Source organism: Bombina bombina, chromosome 2 (genome assembly GCF_027579735.1).
Source record: "Bombina bombina isolate aBomBom1 chromosome 2, aBomBom1.pri, whole genome shotgun sequence".
Lineage (NCBI taxonomy): Eukaryota > Metazoa > Chordata > Amphibia > Anura > Bombinatoridae > Bombina > Bombina bombina.
Genome location: NC_069500.1, coordinates 1,245,878,073 through 1,245,904,095, shown reverse-complemented (window position 1 = coordinate 1,245,904,095; position 26,023 = coordinate 1,245,878,073). Strand labels below are relative to the sequence as shown.

The 26,023-nt window shown below is 41.2% G+C and overlaps 1 protein-coding gene across 1 annotated transcript in view; it reads right to left on the bottom strand.

The window, feature by feature from the left end:
• PDS5A (PDS5 cohesin associated factor A) overlaps positions 1-26,023 on the bottom strand; it is a 1,179,407-nt gene that overhangs the window by 780,690 nt on the left and 372,694 nt on the right. Inside the window, exon 11 of the mRNA XM_053700274.1 lies at positions 3,152-3,167. Coding sequence (XP_053556249.1) covers positions 3,152-3,167 — 16 coding nt within the window. The remainder of the gene's footprint in view (positions 1-3,151; positions 3,168-26,023) is intronic.

The window sequence follows — 26,023 nt, the reverse complement described above, 5'->3', positions numbered from 1 at the left end:
TTTTAAGCCATAAAGCTCTTCTAGCTAAAATAGCTAGAGACATATACCTAATGATATCAAAGATGGCATCACAAATAAAATTAGTAGCATGTTGAAGAAAATTAACAATGCTATGAGAATTATGATCTGTTACTTGTTGCGCTAAAGCTTCCAACCAAAAAGTTGAAGCTGCAGCAACATCCGCTAAAGATATAGCAGGTCTAAGAAGATTACCTGAACATAAGTAAGCTTTTCTTAGAAAGGATTCAATTTTCCTATCTAAAGGATCCTTAAAGGAAGTACTATCTGCCGTAGGAATAGTAGTACGTTTAGCAAGAGTAGAGATAGCCCCATCAACCTTAGGGATTTTGTCCCAAAACTCTAATCTGTCAGATGGCACAGGATATAATTGTTTAAAACGTTTAGAAGGAGTAAATTAATTACCCAAATTATTCAATTCCCTGGAAATTACTTCAGAAATAGCATCAGGGATAGGAAAAACTTCCGGAATAACTACAGGAGATTTAAAAACCTTATTTAAACGTTTAGATTTAGTATCAAGAGGACCAGATTCCTCTATTTCTAATACAATTAAGACATCTTTAAGTAAAGAACAAATAAATTCCATTTTGAATAAATATGAAGATTTATCAGCATCAACCTCTGAAACAGAATCCCCTGAACCAGAGGAAGCATTATCAGAATCAGAATGATGATGTTCATTTAAAAATTCATCTGAAAAAATGAGAAGTTTTAAAAGACCTTTTACGCTTACTAGGAGGAGGAATAACAGACATAGCCTTCTTAATGGATTTAGAAACAAAATCTCTTATGTTAACAGGAACACTCTGAGTATTAGATGTTGACGGAACAGCAACAGGTAATGTAACAGTACTAAAGGAAATTTTATCTGCATTAACAAGTTTGTCATAACATTTAATACAAACAACAGCTGAAGGAACAGATACCAAAAGTGATACACTTAGCATTGGTAGCTCCAGCACCGGGCAGCGATTTTCCTGAAGTATCTTCTGACTCAGTTGCAACGTGGAACATCTTGCGATATGTAATAGAAAAAACAACATATAAAGCAAAATTGATCAAATTCCTTAAATGACAGTTTCAGGAATGGGAAAAAAATGCCAGTGAACAAGCTTCTAGCAACCAGAAGCAATAAATAATGAGACTTAAATAATGTGGAGACAAAAGTGACGCCCATATTTTTTTAGCGCCAAATAAGACGCCCACATTATTTGGCGCCTAAATGCTTTTGGCGCCAAAAATGACGCCACATCCGGAACGCCGACAATTTTGCGCCAAATAAGTCCGCGCCAAGAATAACGCAATAAAATGAAGCATTTTCAGCCCCCGCGAGCCTAACAGCCCACAGGAAAAAAGTCAAATTTTTTAAGGTAAGAAAAAAATGATTGATTCAAATGCATTATCCCAAATATGAAACTGACTGTCTGAAAATAAGGAATGTTGAACATCCTGAGTCAAGGCAAATAAATGTTTGAATACATATATTTAGAACTTTATAAAAAAGTGCCCAACCATAGCTTAGAGTGTCACAGAAAATAAGACTTACTTACCCCAGGACACTCATCTACATGTTTGTAGAAAGCCAAACCAGTACTGAAACGAAAATCAGCAGAGGTAATGGTATATATATATATATAAGAGTATATCGTCGATCTGAAAAGGGAGGTAAGAGATGAATCTCTACGACCGATAACAGAGAACCTATGAAATAGACCCCGTAGAAGGAGATCATTGCATTCAAATAGGCAATACTCTCCTCACATCCCTCTGACATTCACTGCACGCTGAGAGGAAAACCGGGCTCCAACCTGCTGCGGAGCGCATATCAACGTAGAATCTAGCACAAACTTACTTCACCACCTCCATGGGAGGCAAAGTTTGTAAAACTGATTTGTGGGTGTGGTGAGGGGTGTATTTATAGGCATTTTAAGGTTTGGGAAACTTTGCCCCTCCTGGTAGGAATGTATATCCCATACGTCACTAGCTCATGGACTCTTGCTAATTACATGAAAGAAAAGGCAGTTACATACACTGTAAAAATTTTGTTAGTGTAACAAGTCAGCAGAGCAGTGCACCCACTTGCAAATGGATGATTAACCCCTTAATAACAAAAACAGAATAATAAATGACAAAAATGTTTAAACACAGTCACAACAACTGCCACAGTCTACTGTGGTTGTTACCCTCCTCAAACACGACTTTGAAGCCTTTTGAGCCCTTCAGAGATGTCCTGTATCATGCAGAGGGAAGCTGAATGTCTCTCAGTATTTTTATCTGCACAGAAAAACACTAAAAAAGGCCCCTCCCACTCATATTACAACAGTGGAAAGCCTCAGGAAACTGTTTCTAGGCAAAAATCAAGCCAGCCATGTGGAAAAAAACTAGGCCCCAATAAGTTTTGTCACCAAACATATATAAAAACGATTAACATGCCAGCAAATGTTTTATATTACACTTTTATAAGAGTATGTATCTCTGTTAATAAGCCTGATACCAGTCGCTATCACTGCTTTTAAGGCTTAACTTACATTAATCCGGTATCAGCAGCATTTTTCTAGCAAATTCCATCCCTAGAAATATGTTAACTGCACATACCTTATTGCAGGAAAACCTGCACGCCATTCCCCCTCTGAAGTTACCTCACTCCTCAGAATATGTGAGAACGGCAGTGGATCTTAGTTACTTCTGCTAAGATCATAGAAATCACAGGCAGATTCTTCTTCTAATGCTGCCTGAGATGAAACAATACACTCCGGTACCATTTAAAAATAAACTTTTGATTGAAGTTAAAAAACTAACTATAATACACCACTCTCCTCTTACTACGTCCATCTTTGTTGAGAGTTGCAAGAGAATGACTGGGTATGGCAGTGATGGGAGGAGCTATATAGCAGCTCTGCTGTGGGTGATCCTCTTGCAACTTCCTGTTGGGAAGGAGAATATCCCACAAGTAATGGATGATCCGTGGACTGGATACACTTAACAAGAGAAAGTGTATTTATATAACTGTGTTGGTTATGCAAAACTGGGAAATGGGTAATAAAGGGATTTTCTATCTTTTAAAACAATAACAATTCTATGTTAGACTGTCCCTTTAAGTTACAGTAACAATGATGCTTTGATAACTTACGATACATCAACCAGATCTGAAAAATAGTAACTGCAAGCTTATGGCTAAAAGCTTTAACTTCTAAACTCATAAGATAGCTGAAGCTGAAAAAAGGATAATCAAAGATCAGTATGCAAACTGTATTAGAATTGTCATAATATATTTGTATAAGCGTGCATACTTGATTGAATTTTCAGTAATTATATACCTACCAGCATGAAAGAAGGCAATGAGACAACTGCAGCCACAGCCTAATTCCAGCAGCCAGATGCCAAGTATAGAAATAACCTTACAAATATTCTTTCAATCAGGTAACACTGTAGGGGACACACAGATCCTCAAACTCTGGACGAAACTAAGTGGGAGGGGTCTAAGGTAAGATTGACATTTATGTAGGAGGAGGGTTGTCACTGCTCTTCTCATCCATGGAGACCCAATACACCCTGCTCTGTAATACTGGTTCCATTATTAGGTAGCTGGGACCCGTAATCACAATTCCCACAGTATTAACCCCATTAACCGCAAGGCCCCAAACAACAAATTGTTATTTAGTGTAACTTCTGCAAATCAGATCGATCACCAAGTATATCAATCCTTAACCAAGGTCCCACTGCAATAACCCATTGAACAACAGAAACATTTACTGAAACCAAGCCACTGAATTAAAAAAACTTTCAGAAGGAACGTCATCAGCATGAATATCTCAAAAGCTCATTATAATAAAGGGTGATGAAAAGTTATTATAACTAAGAAATTTAAAAAGCAAACTGAGGAAAAACAGAATTTATATTTACCTGATAAATTTCTTTCTCCTACGGTGTATCCGGTCCACGGCTTCATCCTTACTTGTGGGATATTCTCAATCCCTACAGGAAGTGGCAAAGAGAGCACACAGCAGAGCTGTCCATATAGCTCCCCTCAGGCTCCGCCCCCCCCTCAGTCATTCGACCGACGGTTAGGAGAAAAAGGAGAACCATAGGGTGCAGTGGTGACTGTAGTTTTAAAAAAATAAATTTAAGCCTGACTAAAATGCCAGGGTGGGCCGTGGACCGGATACACCGTAGGAGAAAGAAATTTATCAGGTAAACATAAATTCTGTTTTCTCCTACATTGGTGTATCCGGTCCACGGCTTCATCCTTACTTGTGGGAACCAATACCAAAGCTTTAGGACACGGATGAAGGGAGGGAACAAGTCAGGTAACCTAAACGGAAGGCACCACTGCTTGCAAAACCTCTCTCCCAAAAATAGCCTCCGAAGAAGCAAAAGTATTGAATTTGTAAAATTTGGCAAATGTATGCAGAGAAGACCAAGTCGCTGCCTTACAGATCTGTTCAACAGAAGCCTCATTCTTGAAAGAACATGTGGAAGCCACAGCTCTAGTAGAGTGAGCTGTAATTCGTTCAGGGGGCTGCCTTCCAGCAGTCTCATAAGCCAACCGGATAATGCTATTCAGCCAGAAGGACAGAGGTCGAAGTCACCTTTTGACCTCTCCTCTTGCCAGAATAGACGACAAACAAGGACGATGTTTGTCTGAAGTCTTTAGTTGCTTTTAGATAGAACTTTAAAGCACGAACCACATCAAGATTGTGCAACAGACGTTCCTTGTTAGAAACTGGGTTAGGACACAGAGAAGGAACAACTATCTCCTGGTTAATATTCTTATTGGAAACCACTTTTGGAAGAAAACCAGATCTGGTACGTAAAACAACCTTATCTGCATGGAACACCAGGTAAGGTGAATTACACTGCAAAGCAGACAATTCAGAAACTCTTCTAGCATAAGAAATAGCTACCAAAAACAAAACTTTCCAAGATAATAACTTGATATCTATGGAATGTAGAGGTTCAAACTGAACCCCTTGAAGAACTGAAAGAACTAAATTTAGACTCCATGGAGGAGCCACAGGTCTATAGACAGGCTTGATTCTGACTAAAGCCTGTACAAACGCCTGAACATCTGGCATCGCTGCCAGACGCTTGTGTAACAAAACGGACAGAGCGGAAATCTGTCCTTTTAAGGAACTAGCTGACAAACCTTTCTCCAATCCTTCTTGGAGAAAGGCTAGAATCCTTGGAATCCTAATCTTACCCCATGAGTAACCTTTGGATTCACATCAACAAAGATATTTCCTCCATATCTTATGGTAAATTTTCCTAGTGACAGGCTTTCTAGCCTGGATCAGGGTATCTATAACTGATTCCGAAAACCCACGCTTAGCTAGAATCAAGCGTTCAATCTCCAAGCAGTCAGTTGCAGAGAAACTAGGTTTGGATGTTCGAATGGACCTTGAATTAGAAGGTCCTGCCTCAAAGGTAGCTTCCATGGTGGAACCGATGACATTCACCAGGTCTGCATACCAAGTCCTGCGTGGCCTTGCAGGAGCTATCAGAATTACCGAAGCCTTCTCCTGTTTGATCCTGGCTACTAGCCGGAGGAGAAGGGGAAACGGTGGAAAGACATAAGCTGGATCGAACGACCAAGGCGCTACTAAGGCATCTACCAATGTCGCCTTGGGATCCCTGGACCTGGACCCGTAACATGGGACTTTGGAGTTCTGACGTGACGCCATCAGATCCAGATCTGGAATGCCCCATAGTTGGGTTAACTGGGCAAAAACCTCCGGGTGAAGTTCCCACTCCCCCGGATGGAAAGTCTGACGACTCAGGTAATCCGCTTCCCAGTTGTCCACTCCTGGGATGTGAATTGCTGATAGATGGCAAGAGTGATCCTCTGCCCATTTGATGATTTTGGATACCTCTCTCATCGCCAGGGAACTCTTTGTTCCCCCCTGATGATTGATGTACGCCACAGTCGTCATGTTGTCCGACTGAAATCTGATGAATTTGGCCTCCGCTAGTTGAGGCCATGTCTGGAGCGCATTGAATATCGATCTCAATTCCAAAATGTTTATCGGGAGAAGAGATTCTTCCCGAGACCATAGACCCTGAGCCTTCAGGGACTCCCAGACCGCGCCCCAGCCTAGGAGGCTGGCGTCTGTCGTGACAATGATCCACTCCGGTCTGCAGAAACTCATTCCCTGAGACAGGTGATCCAGAGACAACCACCAGAGGAGTGAGTCTCTGGTTTTCTGGTCCATTTGAATCTGGGGAGACAAATCTGCATAATCCCCATTCCACTGTTTGAGCATGCACAGTTGCAATGGCCTTAAATGAATTTGACCACGTCCATTGCTGCAACCATGAGTCCTATTACCTACATGCACTGAGCTATGGAGGGTTGAGGAATGGATTGAAGAACTCGACAAGTATTCAGAAGTTTTAACTTCCTGGCCTCTGTCAGAAAGATCTTCATTTCTACTGAGTCTATTATTGTTCCCAGGAAGGGAACCCTTGTGAACGGGGACAGAGTACTTTTTTCTATGTTCACCTTCCACCCGTGGGACCTTAGAAAGGCTAGAACAATGTCTGTATGAGCCTTTGCTTTGTGAAAGGACGACGCTTGTATTAGAATGTCGTCTAGGTAAGGTGCTACTGCAATGCCCCTTGGCCTTAGCACCGCTAGAAGAGACCCTAGCACCTTTGTGAAAATTCTGGGAGCAGTGGCCAATCCGAAGGGAAGAGCCACGAACTGGTAATGCTTGTCCAGAAAGGCGAACCTCAGGAACTGATGGTGATCTTTGTGGATAGGAATATGCAGGTACGCATCCTTTAAGTCCACGGTAGTCATATATTGACCCTCCTGGATCATTGGTAAAATTGTCCGAATGGTTTCCATTTTGAATGATGGAACTCTGAGGAATTTGTTTAGGATCTTTAAGTCCAGAATTGGCCTGAAAGTTCCTTCCTTTTTGGGAACTACAAATAGGTTTGAGTAAAATCCCTGTCCTTGTTCTGCTGTTGGAACTGGGTGTATCACTCCCATTTTTAAAAGGTCTTCTACGCAATGTAAGAATGCCTGTCTCTTTATCTGGTCTAAAGATAAGCGAGACATGTGGAACCTTCCCCTTGGAGGAAGGTCCTTGAATTCTAGGAGATACCCCTGAGAGACAATTTCTAGTGCCCAGGGGTCCGGAAAATCTCTCGCCCAGGCCTGAGCAAAGAGAGAAAGTCTGCCCCCTACTAGATCCGGTCCCGGATCGGGTGCTACCCCTTCATGCTGTCTTGGTAGCAACAGCAGGCGTTTTGGCCTGTTTACCCTTGTTCCAGCCTTGCATTGGTTTCCATGCCGGTTTGGGCTGGGGTGCATTACCCTCTTGCCTAGTGGCTGTAGAGGTAGAAGCCGGTCCGTTCCTGAAATTGCGAAAGGAACGAAAATTAGACTTGTTTTTAGCTTTGAAAGGTCTATCCTGTGGGAGAGCATGGCCCCTTTCCCCCAGTGATGTCTGAAATAATTTCTTTCAACTCTGGCCCAAATAGGGTCTTACCCTTGAAAGGAATATTAAGCAATTTTGTTTTGGACGACACATCCGCCGACCACGATTTTAGCCGAAGCGATCTACGCGCCACTATTGCGAAGCCGGAATTTTTCGCCGCTAATTTAGCTAATTGCATAGCGGCATCTGTAATGAAAGAATTAGCCAACTTGAGGGCGTGAATTCTATCCATGACTTCATCATAAGAAGTCTCCTTCTGGAGAGAGTTTTCTAATTCCTCAAACCAAAAAGCAGCTGCAGTGGTTACAGGAATAATGCAAGAAATTGGTTGTAGAAGAAAACCTTGTTGAACAAAAATTTTCTTAAGTAAACCTTCTAATGTTTTATCCATCGGATCTTTGAAAGCGCAACTGTCTTCTATTGGTATAGTCGTGCGCTTAGCTAGCGTTGAAACTGCCCCCTCTACCTTAGGGACCGTTTGCCATGCGTCCCTGCTAGGGTCAACAATTGGGAACATTTTCTTAAATATAGGAGGGGGAACAAAGGGTACACCTGGCTTCTCCCACTCCTTAGTCACGATATCCGCCACCCTCTTAGGTATCGGAAATGCATCAGTGTGTACTGGGACCTCTAAGAATTTGTCCATTTTACACAATTTTTCTGGGATCACCAATGGATCACAATCATCAAGTGTAGCTAGGACTTCCTTAAGTAGGGCGCGGAGGTGTTCTAGCTTAAATTTAAATGCTATGGCATCAGGCTCTTCCCTGTGTCAGAAATTTCTCCCTCAGACAGGCCCTCCCTCACCGCCAAGTCAGATTGATGTGAGGGCACTACAGATAAATTATCCTCTGCGTCAGCTTGCTCATTTTCTGTGTTTAAAACTGAGCAATCACGCTTCCTAGGAAAAGCTGGCAGTTTAGATAAAAATGCTGAAAGAGAATTATCCATTACTGCCGCTAACTGTTGCATAGTAATCACAATTGGTGCGCTAGATGTACTGGGCAACGCTTGCGCGGGGATAGCTGGTATTGACACAGAAGGAGAGGATAGCGAGCTATCTTCACTACCTTCAGCTAAAGAATCATCTTGGGCTATATTTTTAAGTGTGATTGTATGGTCCTTAAGCTGCTTGGACGCTATGGCACACTTCACACATAAATTTAATGGGGGAACCACCTTGGACTTTGAGCATACAGAACATAGGCTATCTGAAGGTTCAGACATGTTTGACAGACATAAACAGAACTTCAATGCAATAAAAATTATTTTTGACAAAAACGTTACTGTCTCTTTAAATAATAAAAGTGCACACTATTACTGAAACATCAAAAAACCATCAAATAAACATCCGATTTTAATGAAATTTTCACCACAGTGTCTTAATGCTTTGAAATGATTGCACACAAGTTTTCAGACCAATTAACCCCTTAATGCCCAAACCGGAGCTAATAACAGTTATTAACCGGTTAACACAGTACAGTCCCCTGCCACAGCTTCCACTGTGGCCTTTACCTTCCTTAGGGATTATTTTGGTAGCAAATAAGCCTCTCTGGAGTCCTTTTCTGAGCCTCTGGACTCCCCACGTGAAGCTGCATGAACTGCCTAGTCAAAAAACACTGCGCAATTGAGGCGCGAAAATGAGGCCTCCTCCCTCTTCATTCCAGAGTGGAGGGGCCTTTCTGACTAGATTAGGTGTCTAAGTGCCAGGCGCAAATTAAACCCCAAAAGTGTTTTAAAGTTTGAAAAAACACCTTATTTATAGCCAAAAACATGCTAAAAAGCAATCGACTAAGCCCACAATAAGTGTCAACCAGCATAGAGCCCTTAATATAAGCCATCATTTTATACAGAGTCTAAGAAATATGGCTTACCTATCCCAGAGGGAATTTCTGACAGTCTTCTAGCATTACATGGTCTTGTTAGAAAAATGACTGATCATACCTGAAGCAGTTAAGCCTGCAAACTGTTCCCCCCAACTGATGTTCTCTGGTTTCAACAGTCCTGTGTGGGAACAGCAATGGATTTTAGTTACTGGTGCTAAAATCATATTCCTCTTGGCAGAAATCTTCATCACTTTCTGCTGCAGAGTAAATAGTACAAGGCGGCACTATTTTAAAATTAACTCTTGATAGAAGAAATAAAAAACTACAACTAACACCACATACTCTTTACCACCCCCAGGGAGATGCTACTAGTTAAGAGCGGCAAAGAGAATGACTGGGGGGGCGGAGCCTGAGGGGAGCTATATGGACAGCTCTGCTGTGTGCTCTCTTTGCCACTTCCTGTAGGGATTGAGAATATCCCACAAGTAAGGATGAAGCCGTGGACCGGATACACCAATGTAGGAGAAAAGTCATTTCATAGCGAGAATATAAAACTTATTAGGAGCCGCAAATCCTCAAAGACTTCCGGGCTTCACAATCAAACAAGAAGAAGCAAGCAGCCAAGCAGGGTAGCGTTATAAAGATAAAAAGCTATTCTTTATTGGTAACACATAAAAACAAGAAGAGCCTCAGCTCTGTATTGGCAATCCAGGGTCTCTAACGACAACTGCAGACATGTTTTGTGTGATCAAGTGTGGAGGAACCACACGAAACATGTCTGCAGTTGTCATTAGAGACCCTGTATTGCCAATACAGAGCTGAGGCTCTTCTTGTTTTTATGTGTTACCAATAAAGAATAGCTTTTTATCTTTATAACGCTACCCTGCTTGGCTGCTTGCTTCTTCTTGTTTGATTGTGAAGCCTGGAAGTCTATGAGGATTTGCTGAACCTGTTTGCGCCTTGGACGTAGGCGCTCTTGCTGGGCTCCAGACAAACTGAAGTGCGGATACGGAGAGAAGTTCTCACGCTGAAGACACGCTGCTCTATGTCACGGACCTCCCCGGATTGGTAAGCGCCACTTTTTCTGTTTCTCATTATTATTAGGAGCCAACTAGAGCTGATCCCGTACAACCTCTAAAACTGAACAGTGCAAACCAAAGAGATTTACTTTTGCAAATATTTTACTGGGTCTGTAAAAGTACAATTGGGAAATTTAAAAAACAAAGAGAGATTCCTTACTCACTGTAGGGGTGAAACGTGCAACATTAGCATCTCCCCACAGCAAGTTATGAGAGGGAGAAAAAAAAAACACCAAAATGTATGCTTACTTGATAAATGTATTTATTTCCGGATATGGTGAGTCCACAGCTTGAGTAATTACTGTTGGGAATAACACTCCTGGCCAGAAGGAGGTGGCAAAGAGCACCACAGTTAAACTGCTAAGTATCACTCCCTTACCCACAAACCCCAGTCATTCGATCGAAGGGAAACAGAGAAAAAGGAGTAACACAAGGTGTAGAGGTGCCTAAGGTTATAGTCAAAAGAACAACTGTCTTAAAATAAAGGGTGGGGCAATGGACTCACCATATCCGGAAATAAATTTATTAGGTAAGCATAAATTTTGTTTTTCTTTCCTAAGATATGGAGAGTCCACGTCTTGAGTAATTACTGTTGGGAACCAATACCCAAGCTAGAGGACACAGATAAATAGGGAGAGCGACAAGACAGGCAGTCCTAAACAGAAGGCACCACCGCTTGAAGAAACCTTTCTCCCAAAAGAAGCCTTAGCCGAGGCAAAAGTATTAAATGTGTAAAATTTTGAGAAAAGTATGTAGAGAAGACCAAGTTGCAGCCTTGCAAATTTGTTCCACAGAAGCTTCATTTTTGAAAGCAGAAGAAGAGGAAACCACTCTTGTGGAATGAGCCGTAATTCTCTCTGGAGGCTGCTCTCCAGCCAAACAAATTATACTTTGTAACCAAAAAGTAAGAGTAGTAACAGTAGCTTTCTGATCTTTACGTTTCCCAGAGAAACAGAGAAAGAGGGCAGAGGACTGTCGAAAATCCTTACGTCGTCTGTAAGTAGAATTTAAGAGCATGTACAACATCCAAACTGTGTAACAAACGTTCTTTGGAAGAAGGATTAGGACACAGAGAAGGAACAACAATTTCCTAAATTAAATTTCTATTAGAAACAACCTTAGGAAAGAAACTAAACTTGTAGTATGAAAAACCGCCTTATCGGCACGAAAAATAAGAAAAGGGGAATCACACTTTTGAACTGAGAGTTCTGAGACTCTAAGAGCAGAAAAGATAACAACAAGAAACAAAACCTTCCAAGATAACAACTTAATGTCTATGGAATGCAACGGCTCAAACTGAGCCAGCGGTAAAACTTTAAGAACAAGGTAAAGGCTCCAAGGAGGAGCAACAGACTTAAAGACAGGGCTGATTTTTACCAAGGCCTGACAAAAAGATTGCACAGCTGGCACATCCGACAAACGTTTATGTAGTAAAACTGATAAAGCAGAAATGTGACCCTTCAAGGCACTGACTGACAATACCTTCTCTAGGTCTTCCTGAAGAAAAGATAAAAAATTCTAATTCTACTCCAAGAGTAGACCTTGGATTCACACAAATAAAGATATTTACACCATATCGTATGGTAAATCTTTCTAGTAACAGGCTTGCGAGCCTGAATCATGGTCTCAATGACCGACTCAGAAAAACCACGCTTAGACAGAATGAAGCGTTCCATCTCCAAGCAGTGAGCTTCAGAGAAATGAGATTTGGATGAAGGAAGGGACCCTGAATCAGGAGGTCCTTTCTCACAGGTAGTCTCCAAAGTGGGATAGATGACATCTCCACTAGGTCTGCAAACCAGATCCTGCGAAGCCACGCAGGAGCTATTAGAATCACAGAGGCCCTCTCCTGTTTGATACGAGCAATAACTCGTGGAAGGAGAGCAAACGGAGGTAACAGGTATGCCAACCTGAAAACCCAAGGAACAGCCAGAGCATCTATCAGAACAGACTTCGGATCTCTTGACCTTGAACCGTACCTTGGAAGCTTGGCGTTCTGACGGGACGCCATCAGATCTAACTCTGGCACCACCCATTTAAGAACTAAGCTAGAACACACCTCCGGATGGAGTTCCCACTCCCAGGGATGAAAAAGTCTGTCTGCTCAGAAAATCTGCTTACCAGTTGTCTACTCCTAGAATGTGGATGGCAGATAAAAAGAAATTGTGGGTCTCAGCCCACTGAAGAATCTGAGTAACCGCCTTCATGGCTAAGGAACTCCAAGTTCCTCCCTAGTGATTGATGTAAGCCACAAAAGTTATGTTGTCTGACTGGAACCTGATAAACTGGGCTGAGGACAACTGAGGCCAAGCCAATAGAGCATTGTAAATCGCCCCAAACTCCAAGATGTTTATAGGAAGAACAGACTCCTCCCAAGTCCAAAGGCCATGAGATTTTAACAAGTTCCAGACTGCTCCCCAGCCTATCAGGCTGGCATCCGTGGTCACGATGACCCAGGAAGGTCTCCAAAAGCATGTGCCCTGAGACAGATGTTTCTGAGAAATTCAACATGGGAGTGAATCCCTTGACGACTGAACTAACTATTCTCTGAGATAGATCAGCATGGTCGCCATCCCATTATCTGAGCATGCACAACTAGAGAGCTCTCAAATGGAATTGAGCAAAAGGAATGATGTCCATGAATTCCACCATCAGACCGATTACCTCCATGCATTGAGCCACTGAAGAATGAGCAGAATCCTGAAGAGAGAGGCAAGAGGAAATGATTTTGTTTTTCCTGACCTCTATCAGAAAAATCTTCATCAATAGAGAATCTATTATGGTTCCTAAGAACACTACTCTTTTAGCAGGGGAAAGGGAGCTTTTTCCAGATTCAAATTCCAAACGTGGGAATGAAGAAGAGACAATATCTCTGTGTAACATTTTGCTAGTTGAAAAGATGGCGCCTGAACCAATATGTCATCCAGGTAGGGTGCCACAGCAATTCCACGAGAATGGATCACTGCCAAAAGAGCCCCTAAAACCCTTGAAAAAATTCTGTGAGCCGTGGCTAGACCAAATGGAAGGGCCACAAACTGGAAATGTTTGTCCAGAAAGGCAAATTTCAGGAATCTGTGATGGTCCCTGTGATTAGGGACATGAAGATATACATCCTTTAGGTCTATGGTTGTCATGAACCAAACCTCTTATACTAATGGAAGAATGGAGCGTATAGTCTCCATCTTGAGGGATGGAGCTTTGAGAGACATGTTTAGACATTTCAAGTCTAGAATGGGAGGGAAATCTATCTTTTTTTGGGAACCACAAATAGGTTGGAGTAGAACCCAATACCCCGTTCCTGCACTGGAACTATCACTCCCAGGGAGGAAAGATGTTGTATACATTTCAAGAACGCCTCTCTCTTTATCTGGTCGGCAGTTAATCTTGAGAAAAGTAATCTGCCTCTCGGAGGAAAAGTCTTGAATTCTGATTTGTAACCCTGGGATACTATGTCCACAGTCCAGGGATCTGGGACACCTCGTATACATGCTTGAGATAACTGAGAAAGTCTGCCCCCCACCTGATCCTTTCCCGGATCGAGGAAAACCCTTCATGCTGATTTGGAATCAGCTGCAGGTTTCTTCGATTGTTTCCCCTTTTTCTAAGACTAATTGGATTTCCAAGAAGACTTGGATTGTTCCTGCTTGGAAGAAGGGGAAGGCTTTCCTCTGAAGTTACGAAAGGAACAAAAATAACTGACGTCCTTTAGGCCTATTATCTTGAGGTAGAAAAGACCCTTTTCCACCTGTAATATCAGAGATAATTTCTGCCAAACAGGGTCCAAACAAGGTTTCACTCTTGTAAGGAATCGCCAGAAGCTTGACTGTAGAGGAAAAGTCTGTAGACCAGGATTTCAACCATAACGCCCTGCGGGCTAGGACAGCGAAACTAGAAGTTTTAGCTCCTAGTCTAAAAACCTGTAAAATCGCATCTACAATAAAGGAATTGGCCTACTTAAGAGCTTTAATCCTATCTTGAATTTTATCAAAGGAAGGCTCTACTTGAAGAGAATCAGACAAGGCGTCAAACCAATAAGATGCCGCACTAGTCATGGTGGCAATACACACCGCAGGTTGCATTGGAGACCTTGATGAACATAAATCTTTTTCAAATAAGCCTCCAGCTTCTTGTCCATCGGATCCTTAAAAGAGCATCTATCCTCAATAGGAAAAGTGGTTCACTTAGCCAGAGTGGAAATGGTCCCTTCAACTTTGGGTACAGTACAATGTACCTGTCGAGGACTCTTTAATGGAGTCCTCGACAGGAAACATTTTCTTAAAAATGGGAGACGGAAGGGGGGGGGGGGTGTTAGACACCCCCTGGTTTCTCCCATTCCTGTGTGATAATCTCCCTAGCACGGTCCGGCACAGGAAAAACCTCAGAAGTGGAAGGTTCATCAAAGAAACTAACGTTTACCAGATTTCTTAGAAGTGACAACGACAGGGGTATCAGAGTCATCTAAAGTAGCTAAAACCTATTTTAGCAATACACAAATGTGTTCAAGCTTAAATTTGAAGGATACCACCCCAGTCTCAGAAAAAGGAATTATACTGTCCGAATCTGAAATTTCACCCTCAGAAAGTCCTGATGTATCTTCCACATCACACTTATGAGACAGGGCAACTTGGGAAGCAGAACTGAGGACAGGCACCTTACTTTCTGAATTTCTAGATTCCCTTTTGCGTTTTCCCTGTAATCTGGGAATGGCAACTAATGCCGCAGATACCACTGAAGATACCTGGGCAGCAATATCTGCTTTTAAATAAACTCCCCTAGGAGTTATAGAGGAGCCGCAGGGCACTGCATGTGACGCCATTGAGGCATGGGACGTAGCAGGAGATAGCTGAGGTATTTTATCTGACACACATTAGGCTTAAAAATGTTACCTTTATTTTGCAAGGTTTCCTTGACACATGAAGAACAAAATTGCATAGGAGCTGCAATTTATGCATCTAAACATAAGCATGAACTCATAAGAGCAGGCTCTTGCTCCATATCAGACATGTTGTGAAACAGTAAATAAACTTGTACAGATAAGTTTCAAAGATTTTAATATTCAATTAAAATAAGCCAAGGAAAAAAATCACTTTAAATTTTATCCCAAATTAAGATCGATCCCCAGCTAAAATTATGTGAGAAAAGTTAAGAAAAAAGATTTAATAAACATCAAACTTCTAAAATACCACTCAGACAAGCCTACACCTCAATTACCGAGATGCCTTATCGCAATCAATTAAGACTGGATCACCCAGAAATGGAGAAAAACTACCTTTTCGTCAGAAACGGTATGAAGTAAAGCTGTTCATGCGACTGCAACTGTCGAGCTCAAATAACTGTTGCGACACAGAGGCACTAAAAATAGCTTACTGGTACACCGAGTACCAGAAATAACAGCTTCAAATCTTGCATCATTTTATTTTAAAGCAATGGGGAAATGAATAAGCTGCTGAAATAGAAAATTCAGCCTAACTTTCAGTTTAAACTTGTATTGTTTTATCAAGTAAATGTGTCAGAAAATAAAGCCTAATAAAAACATTTACCCATTCTTTTTAAAAGAGTTTAAATGTTAGTCTCACACATGCTACAGTGCCTGCTTTATGCCCCTGTGTAACACATACAACAGGATTATCTATGTCCCAATAAAAAAGCAATGTCTTTTAATTTGTTAAGTGCATGGTCTCCCCAACTGGAAGAAAAAGCACTAACCTGCTCCACTGTTCGGCACGTAGACAGTTAAAAGGTATGAGAAGACATTTCTTCAGAGAACTTTGAAAAAGAAAGAACAGAGTAGCCAACTCTAGCTTTCTAAACTAGGGCAGCAATTGTTAGGAAAACTCAATAAGCTCCTCTTTACAAGTTCCTAACTACTTTAAAGCCTGCAAGGAATGACGAGGAATACGGCTATATCCCAAAACTTGAAATCAAAATTTTTCTTTAGACACCTAAACTTCACCTCCTCCATGCACTGAAGGCAAAGAGAATGACTGGGGGTTGTGGGTAAGGGAGTGATACTTAAAAGGGACACTAAATCCAAATTTTTTCTTTCGTGATTCAGATAGAGCAGTCGATTTTATGCAATTTTTTAATTTACGCCTATTATCAATTTTTCTTCGTTCTCTTGCCATCTTCATTTAATAAGCAGGAATGTGACGCATAGGAGCCGGCCGTTTTTGGTTGAGAACCTGGATTATGCTTGCTTATTGGTGGCTAAATGTAAGCCTCCAATAAGCAAGGGCTATCCATGGTGCTGAACCTAAAATGGGCTGGCTTCTAAGATTTACATTCCTGCTTTTTAAAAAAAGATAGCAAGAGAACGAATAAAAATTAATAGGAGTAAATTAGAAAATTGATTATAATTTCATGTTCTATATGAATCATGAAAGAAAAAATTTGGGTTCAGTGTCCCTTTAACAGTTTAACGGTGGTGCTCTTTGCCTCCTCTTGCTTGCCAGTGGACTCGCCATATCTTAAGAAAGAAAAAGGAGGAAGAAAAGCTGATTTATATTCTTACAATACACAACATTTAACAGCATGATACCAGGATACTAATTACCAACATCCTTTCAAGAAGAACTTTGCTATCCATCTTTCAAATACTAGCAAATTTGTTGCATATCTACTTTATTATTTGCCATAACTAAAACCAAAAAACAACAACATAGGAGGCACATCTTCAATAGAGAAAAACAATTTATGATTACATGACATTAATTTCTATCACACAGTGATGAGTCCACAAACGATTACACCTCTGACAAGCACTGTACTCTGAGGGGAACCGTGCTTCAACAAGACTAATAACACCTTTCACTGAAGAAATCATGCATATCTTCATGCTTCAACCACCTCTAACAGATGCAAAGTAAAGTCTAACGTATGTGTGAGGTTTATAGGGCTCTTGAGGTTTGCCAGACTTTGCTTCCTCCAAGTGGTAGGAATGTAAATCCCATGAGTAATGTATCGTGGACTCTTGCCACCTACATGAAAGAAAATAATATTAACCAGCAGACACTCTTCGACTAAGTAGCAGACAGCCAAACACCAGTGCTGAAGCATAGAATATTGTAGATCCATAAAGAGAGGCAACAGACTAGTCCTGCGACCGATTATGGAGAGTTTATGAAGAAATTCCCATGAGCAGAAAAAAAATCAAAACAATACACCGGAAAACATAACTGACAAGTACTGCACACTGAGGGAAAACTTGACTTCCCACACTGTGTCCCAACCTGGAAGACTTGAATCTGTTATTCCTGTCCAAGATGGACAAAGGAAGGAAGAAACTAGAGAGATGGACTGGTGATCCAACAGAATATTTTCAAAAAGTTAACCGTAATCTTTTCTTTTCACCATTGATCCAACATTCAAAGTTGAAAAGGTCTCATATTGAATGGAGCCAACGAAATGGCATTTTATTTAGAACAGCAATAGGTGGTAGAGAAATCACCAAATGAAAAAAAGAAAACAATTGTAGCACTCATTCCTTATAGAAAATTATTAAATATATAAATGAAGTGTTTGATGTAACTGATTCACAAAAAGAAAACCATTTATGCTTACCTGATAAATTTATTTCTCTTGTGATGTATCGAGTCCACTGATTCATCCTTACTGGTGGGATATTCTCCTCCCCTACAGGAAGTGGCAAAGAGAGCAGCCACAGCAGAGCTGCCTATATAGCTCCCCCCTTAGATCCATCCCCCAGTCATTCGACCGAAGGCTAGAAAGAAAAAGGAGAAACCATAGGGTGCAGTGGTGACTGAAAGTTTAAAAATAAAAATATATATGCCTGTCTTAAAAAACAGGGCAGGCCGTGGACTCGATACATCACAAGAGAAATAAATTTATCAGGTAAGCATAAATTATGTTTTCTCTTTTAAGATGTATCGAGTCCACGGATTCATCCTTACTTGTGGGATACCAATACCAAAGCTTTAGGACACGGATGAAGGGAGAGACAAGACAGGGACCTTAAACGGAAGGCACCACTGCTTGTAGAACCTCTCCCCCAAAAATAGCCTTGAACAGATTTGTAAGTATCGAATTTGGAAAATTTGGAAAAAGTATGAAGCGAAGACCAAGTCGCCGCCTTACAAATCTGTTCAACAGAAGCTTCATTTTTAAAAGCCGATGTGGAAGCCACAGCTCTAGTAGAATGAGCAGTAATCCTTTCAGGAGGCTGCCATCCAGCAGTCTCATAGGCCAAACGGATGATGCTTTTCAGCCAAAAGGAAAGAGGTAGCCATAGCCCTTTGACCCCTCCGTTTACCAGAATAAACAACAAACAAAGAAGATGTTTGACGGAAATCTTTAGTTGCTTGTAAGTAGAATTTTAAAGCACGAACCACATCAAGATTGTGTAAGAGACGTTCCTTCTTAAATGAAGGATTAGGACACAAAGAAGGAACCACAATCTCGTGATTGATATTCTTATTAGAAACAACCTTAGGAAGAAACCCAGGTTTGGTATGTAAAACCACCTTATCTGCATGGAAAACAAGGTAAGGTGAATCACATTGTAAAGCAGATAGCTCAGAAACTCTTCGAGCCGAAGAGATAGCTACTAAAAACAAAACTTTCCAAGATAGAAGCTTAATTTCTATGGAATGCATAGGTTCAAACGGAACCCCTTGAAGAACTTTAAGAACTAAATTTAGGCTCCATGGCGGAGCAACAGGTTTAAATACAGGCTTGATTCTGACCAAAGCCTGACTAAATGCTTTAACATCTGGGACATTTGCCAGACGTTTGTGAAGTAGAATAGACAAAGCAGATATTTGACCTTTAAGAGAACTAGCAGATAATCCCTTCTCCAAACCTTCTTGCAGAAACGACAATATTCTAGGAATCCTAATATTACTCCACGAGTAACCTTTGGATTCACACCAATAAAGATATTTGCGCCAAATCTTATGATAAATCTTCCTGGTGACAGGCTTTCTAGCCTGAATCAGGGTATTAATGAACGATTCAGAGAAACCACAATTTGATAAAATCATGCATTCAATCTCCAAGCAGTCAGACGCAGAGAAATTAGATTTGGATGCGTGAACGGGCCTTGAATTAGAAGGTCCCACCTCATTGGCAGAGTCCACCGAGGACATGTCCACTAGGTCTGCATACCATGTCCTGCGTGGCCACGCAGGAGCTATCGGAAGTACCGAAGCTCTCTCCTGCTTGATTCTGGCAACCAGACGTGGAAGGAGAGGAAATGGTGGAAATACATAAGCCAGATTGAAGGACCAAGGCACTGTTAGAGCATCTATCAGTACTGCCTTGGGATGCCGGGACCTGGACTCGTAACGAGGAAGTTTGGCATTCTGACGAGACGCCATCAGATCCAATTCTGGTGTGCCCCATAGCTGAATAAGATGGGCGAATACCTCCGGATGGAGTTCCCACTCCCCCGGATGAAGAGTCTGACGACTTAGAAAATTCGCCTCCGAGTTCTCTACTCCTGGGATGTGGATTGCTGAGAGATGGCAAGAGTGATCCTCTGCCCACCGGATTATTTTAGTTACCTCCATCATCGCTAAAGAACTCCTTGTTGCTCCCAGATGATTGATATAAGCTACAGTCGTGATGTTGTCTGACTGAAACCTGATGAATTTGGCCGCAGCAAGCTGAGGCCACGCCTGAAGCGCATTGAAAATCGCTCTCAGTTCTAAAATGTTTATCGGGAGGAGAGCTTCCTCCCGAGACCATATTTCTTGGGAACCACAAAAAGGTTTGAATAAAACCCTAGCCCCTGTTCCTCCTTTGGGACTGGGCGAATCACCTCCATGGTATGTAGGTCTTCTACACAGCGTAAGAACGTCTCTCTCTTTGTTTGGTTTACAGACAATCGAGAAATGTGAAATCTCCCCCTTGGAAGGGAGCCCTTGAAATCCAGAAGATATCCCTGGGACACAATTTCTAAAGCACAGGGATCCTTAACATCTCTCGCCCAAGTCTGAGCAAAGAGATATAGTCTGCCCCCTACTAGATCCGGTCCAGGATAGGGGGCTACCCCTTCATGCTGTCTTAGAGGCAGCTGCAGGCTTCTTGGCCTGTTTACCCTTGTTCCAAGCCTGGTTAGGTCTCCAGGCTGACTTGGATTGGGCAAAATTCCCCTCTTGCTTTGTAGCAGAGGAAGCTGAAGCGGGACCACTCTTAAAGTTCCGAAAGGAACAAAAATTATTTTGTTTGGCCCTCATCTTATTTGATCTATCCTGAGGGAGGGCATGACCTTTCCCTCCAGTGATGTCTGAAATAATCTCCTTCAGTTCAGGCCCGAATGGGGTCTTACCTTTGAAAGGAATGTTCAAAAGTTTAAATTTAGATGACACATCAGCAGACCAGGACTTAAGCCATAACGCCCTGCGTGCTAAAATGGCAATACCTGAATTATTTGCCGCTAATTTAGCCAGTTGAAAAGCGGCATCAGTAATAAAAGAATTAGCCAACTTAAGTGCCTTAATTCTGTCCATAATCGGCTCTAATGGAGTCTCCATTTGAAGAGCCTCTTCTAGAGCCTCAAACCAGAAAGCAGCTGCTGTCGTTACAGGAACAATGCACTCAATAGGTTGGAGAAAAAAAAATTGATGAACAAAAATTTTCTTCAGGAGACCCTCTAATTTTTTATCCATAGGATCTTTGAAAGCGCAACTGTCCTCGATAGGTATAGTTGTATGCTTAGACAGTAGAAATAGCTCCCTCCACCTTAGGAACTGTCTGCCATGAGACCCTTATGGTATCAGATATGGGAAACATTTTCTTAAAAACAGGAGGGGGAGTGAACGGAATACCTGGTCTATCCCACTCCTTAGCAATAATATTCACAATCCTCTTAGGGACTGGAAAAACATCAGTGTAAACAGGAACCTCTAAGTATCTATCCATTTTATACAATTTCTCTGGGACCACTATAGGGTCACAATCATCTAGAGTTGCTAATACCTCCCTAAGCAATAAGCGGAGGTGTTCAAGCTTAAATTTAAAGGCCGTCATATCAGAATCTGTCTGAGGAAGCGTCTTTCCTGAATCAGAAATTTTTCCCTCAGATAACAAATCCCTCGCCCCTTCAGAGCATTGTGAGGGCATATCAGAAACGGCTACTAAAGCGTGAGACAGCTCAGGATTTTTCCTGAGCAAAAAAGCTGCACAAGTTCTGCAAAACAGTGTAAAAACGCAGTAAACTTAACAACATTTTTACAGTAGTATCTTACAGCCTTGTTCCAAGCCTGGTTAGGTCTCCAGGCTGACTTGGATTGGGCAACTATGCAAATAAAAAATTAACCCCTTAATGGCAAAACCGGATTGAAAAAAACGTCAAAACCGGTAAAAAAGACTTTCAGCACCTTGCCACAGCTCTGTTGTGGCGCCTACCTGCCCTTCAGAACGATTTGTGGGGAAAAAACCTCCTTTACAGCCCTCAAACACAACAGGAACCTCTAGAAAAGCAGTTGGATGACTCTTAAAAAAAGAAACTGTGCAACTGAGGCCCGAAAACAGGCCCCTCCCACCTCACTCAATGTTTTGAGGCCTATTAGAAAAACACCTGAGTGTCTCTTAATTAACCATGTGGGTTAAAAACCCCTAACACAAGCCACAATTACCCCTTCAGTCCCTTCAAAAAAACATTATAATTGCATCATTTACTGAACAAACAAAAAACATTTTTTCCTAACAGTGTCACCAGTAACAAATGAGCCCTTCAAGTAAGCTGAAATTCCTATCCAAGTGTCTGAATACAGCTTACCCTTTCCCCATGGGGATATTGCCAGCCTTTTCTAGAAAAAACACAGTCTGACTAGAAAAACAGACTGAACATACCTCATATGCAGCTTAGCATGCAAACCGTTCCCCCAACTTTAGTTTTCCTGTACTCTTCAGCCCTTGTGAGAACAGCAGTGGATCTGAGTTACAAAGTGCTAAGATCATAATCCTCCTTGCAGAAATCTTCATCTCTTTTTCTGCCAAAGAATAAATAGTACACACCGGCACCATTTAAAATAACAAACTTTTGTTTGAGAAATAAAAAACTAACATTTGTCACCACACTCGCTCTGCACTTCCTAGTTACTTAGAGTAGGCAAAGAGAATGACTGGGGGGGTGGAGATAAGGAGGGAGCTATATAGGCAGCTCTGCTGTGGGTGCTCTCTTTGCCACTTCCTGTAGGGGAGGAGAATATCCCACAAGTAAGGGTGAATCCGTGGACTCGATATATCTTACAAGAGAAATTAAAACATCACAACTTTATTAGAATATTTTAAAATCGTGGAATCAATTAAAAACAATCTGGAACCATTAGACTTGAATTGTAAATAAAGTCACTAATTTAGTGTGAAACGATTGATCACTGTTGCCGAGACAGTACTGTTGGATATGACCATCTAACAAGGAAAATTTAGCTGATATTTATCATATGTTTTCATTCAGCAACAGTGACAAATGGCCTTGCAATTAGTCAGAGCTCTTGAATAAATATACAGATCAAAAACCACATATAAGCTACCAAATATAGTAATATGCTCATAAATATAAAATCGGCAACTTAGCTATGTAAATCTTCTAATTCCTAAACAAGAGCTAAAATTGATAACATTGCATCAGCTGTTATGCTACTATGTAGCGGTTAAAATAAAGTATATTGTGGATATATGATGGGCAAACAAATGTTTGCAACAATCACCTGCAACAGTTGGTATGTTACTACCACATACATAGATTACTAACTATATTAGTGCTTTGTATTGGTCATAGTATAACCAGTATATACCGTGTCTGTGATAGATATTAAACAGTTCAAATAGATCGCAGATCCCCTCAAATCCACTGAGCTGTTGTAAATAAACTGTGTTCACCGAGTACTGTGTTAGTTATTAGCATATATTAAAGCTCTTGTATAAATATACAAATCAAAGTTTCCCGATACCATAATATTCTCAAATATCGAGTGTACAACTTGATTAGAGATTCATCTTGTGTATATTACAAGTAATCTGTTATTCCTGTCCAAGATGGATGAAGGAAGGAAGAAACTAGAGAGATGAACTGGTGATCTAACAGAATATTTTCAGAAAGTTAATTATAATCTTATGGACATCCGAACAAGATCTGCATACCAAAACCTGTGAGCCCATGCTGGAGCCACCAGCAGTACAAATGATTGCTCCATGATGATCTTGGAAATCACTCTTGGAAGAAGAACTAGAGGCGGAAAAACATAATTTATGTAAGAACTTACCTGATAAATTCATTTCTTTCATATTAGCAAGAGTCCATGAGCTAGTGACGTATGGGATATACATTCCTACCAGGAGGGGCAAAGTTTCCCAAACCTCAAAATGCCTATAAATACACCCCTCACCACACCCACAATTCAGTTTAACGAATAGCCAAGAAGTGGGGTGATAAGAAAAAAGTGCGAAAGCATAAAAAATAAGGAATTGGAATAATTGTGCTTTATACAAAAAAATCATAACCACCACAAAAAAGGGTGGGCCTCATGGACTCTTGCTAATATGAAAGAAATGAATTTATCAGGTAAGTTCTTACATAAATTATGTTTTCTTTCATGTAATTAGCAAGAGTCCATGAGCTAGTGACGTATGGGATAATAAATACCCAAGATGTGGATCTTCCACGCAAGAGTCACTAGAGAGGGAGGGATAAAATAAAGACAGCCAATTCCGCTGAAAAAAATCCACACCCAAAATAAAGTTTAAATCTTATAATGAAAAAAACTGAAATTATAAGCAGAAGAATCAAACTTAAACAGCTGCCTGAAGTACTTTTCTACCAAAAACTGCTTCAGAAGAAGAAATCACATCAAAATGGTAGAATTTAGTAAAAGTATGCAAAGAAGACCAAGTTGCTGCTTTGCAAATCTGATCAACCGAAGCTTCATTCCTAAACGCCCAGGAAGTAGAAACTGACCTAGTAGAATGAGCTGTAATCCTTTGAGGCAGAGTTTTACCCGACTCGACATAGGCATGATGAAACAAAGATTTTAACCAAGATGCCAAAGAAATGGCAGAAGCCTTCTGACCTTTCCTAGAACCGTAAAAGATAACAAATAGACTAGAAGTCTTTCGGAAATCCTTAGTAGCTTCAACATAATATTTCAAAGCTCTAACTACATCCAAAGAATGCAACGACTTTTCCTTAGAATACTTAGGATTAGGACAAAATGAAGGAACCACAATTTCTCTACTAATGTTGTTAGAATTCACAACCTTAGGTAAAAATTTAAAAGAAGTTCGCAACACCGCCTTATCCTGATGAAAAATCAGAAAAGGAGACTCACAAGAAAGAGTAGATAATTCAGAAACTCTTCTAGCAGAAGAGATGGCCAAAAGAAACAAAACTTTCCAAGAAAGTAATTTAATGATTACTTCACCACCTCCACAGGAGGCAAAGTTTGTAAAACTGATTTGTGGGTGTGGTGAGGGGTGTATTTATAGGCATTTTGAGGTTTGGGAAACTTTGCCCCTCCTGGTAGGAATGTATATCCCATACGTCACTAGCTCATGGACTCTTGCTAATTACATGAAAGAAAATATAGGCAGGTTGATAACTCCAAGGAAGGGTCAATGCATCCACTGCTTCCGCCTGAGGATCCCTGGATCTGGACAGATACCTGGGAAGTTTCTTGTTTAGATGAGATGCCATCAGATCTATTTCTGGAAGCTCCTACATCTGAACAATTTGAAAAAACACATCAGGGTGAAGAGACCACTCTTCCGGATGTAAAGCGTGACAACTGAGATAATCTGCTTCCCAATTGTCTATACCTGGGATATGAACCACAGAAATTAGACAGGAGCTGGATTCTGCCCAAACAAGTATCTGGGATACTTCTTTCATAGCTTCAGGACTGTGAGTCCCACCCTGATTGACATATGCCACAGTTGTGACATTGTCTGTCTGAAAACAAATAAATGGCTCTCTCTTCAATAGAGGCCAAAACTGAAGAGCTCTGAGAATCGCACGGAGTTCCAGAATATTGATTGGTAATCTCGCCTCTTGAGATTTCCAAACCCCTTGTGCTGTCAGGGAACCCCAGACAGCTCCCCAACCTGAAAGACTCGCATCTGTTGCGATCACAGTCCAGGTTGGACGAACAAAAGAGGCCCCTTGAACTAAACGATGGTGACCTAACCACCAAATCAGAGATAGTCGATCATTCGGATCTAAGGATATAAATTGTGATATCCCTGTATAATCCCTGCACCACTGGATCAGCATACAAAGCTGAAGAGGTCTCATGTGAAAACGAGTCCGATGCTGCAGTCATGAGACCTAAAACCTCCATGCACATAGCTATTGAAGGAAACGATAGAGACTGACAGGCCGCAACCAATTTCAGACGTCTCTTGACTGTTAGAGACAAAGTCATGGATACTGAATCTATCTGGAAACCTAAAAAGGTTACCCTTGTCTGAGGAATCAAAGAACTTTTTGGTAAATTGATCCTCCAACCATGTCTTTGAAGAAACAACACTAGTTGATTCGTGTGAGATTCTGCAGAACATAAAGACTGAGCAAGTACCAAGATATCGTCAAATAAGGAAACGCCGCAATACCCCGCTCTCTGATTACAGAGAGTAGAGCACCGAGAACCTTTGAAAAGATACTTGGAGCTGTCGCTAGGCCAAAAAGAAGAGC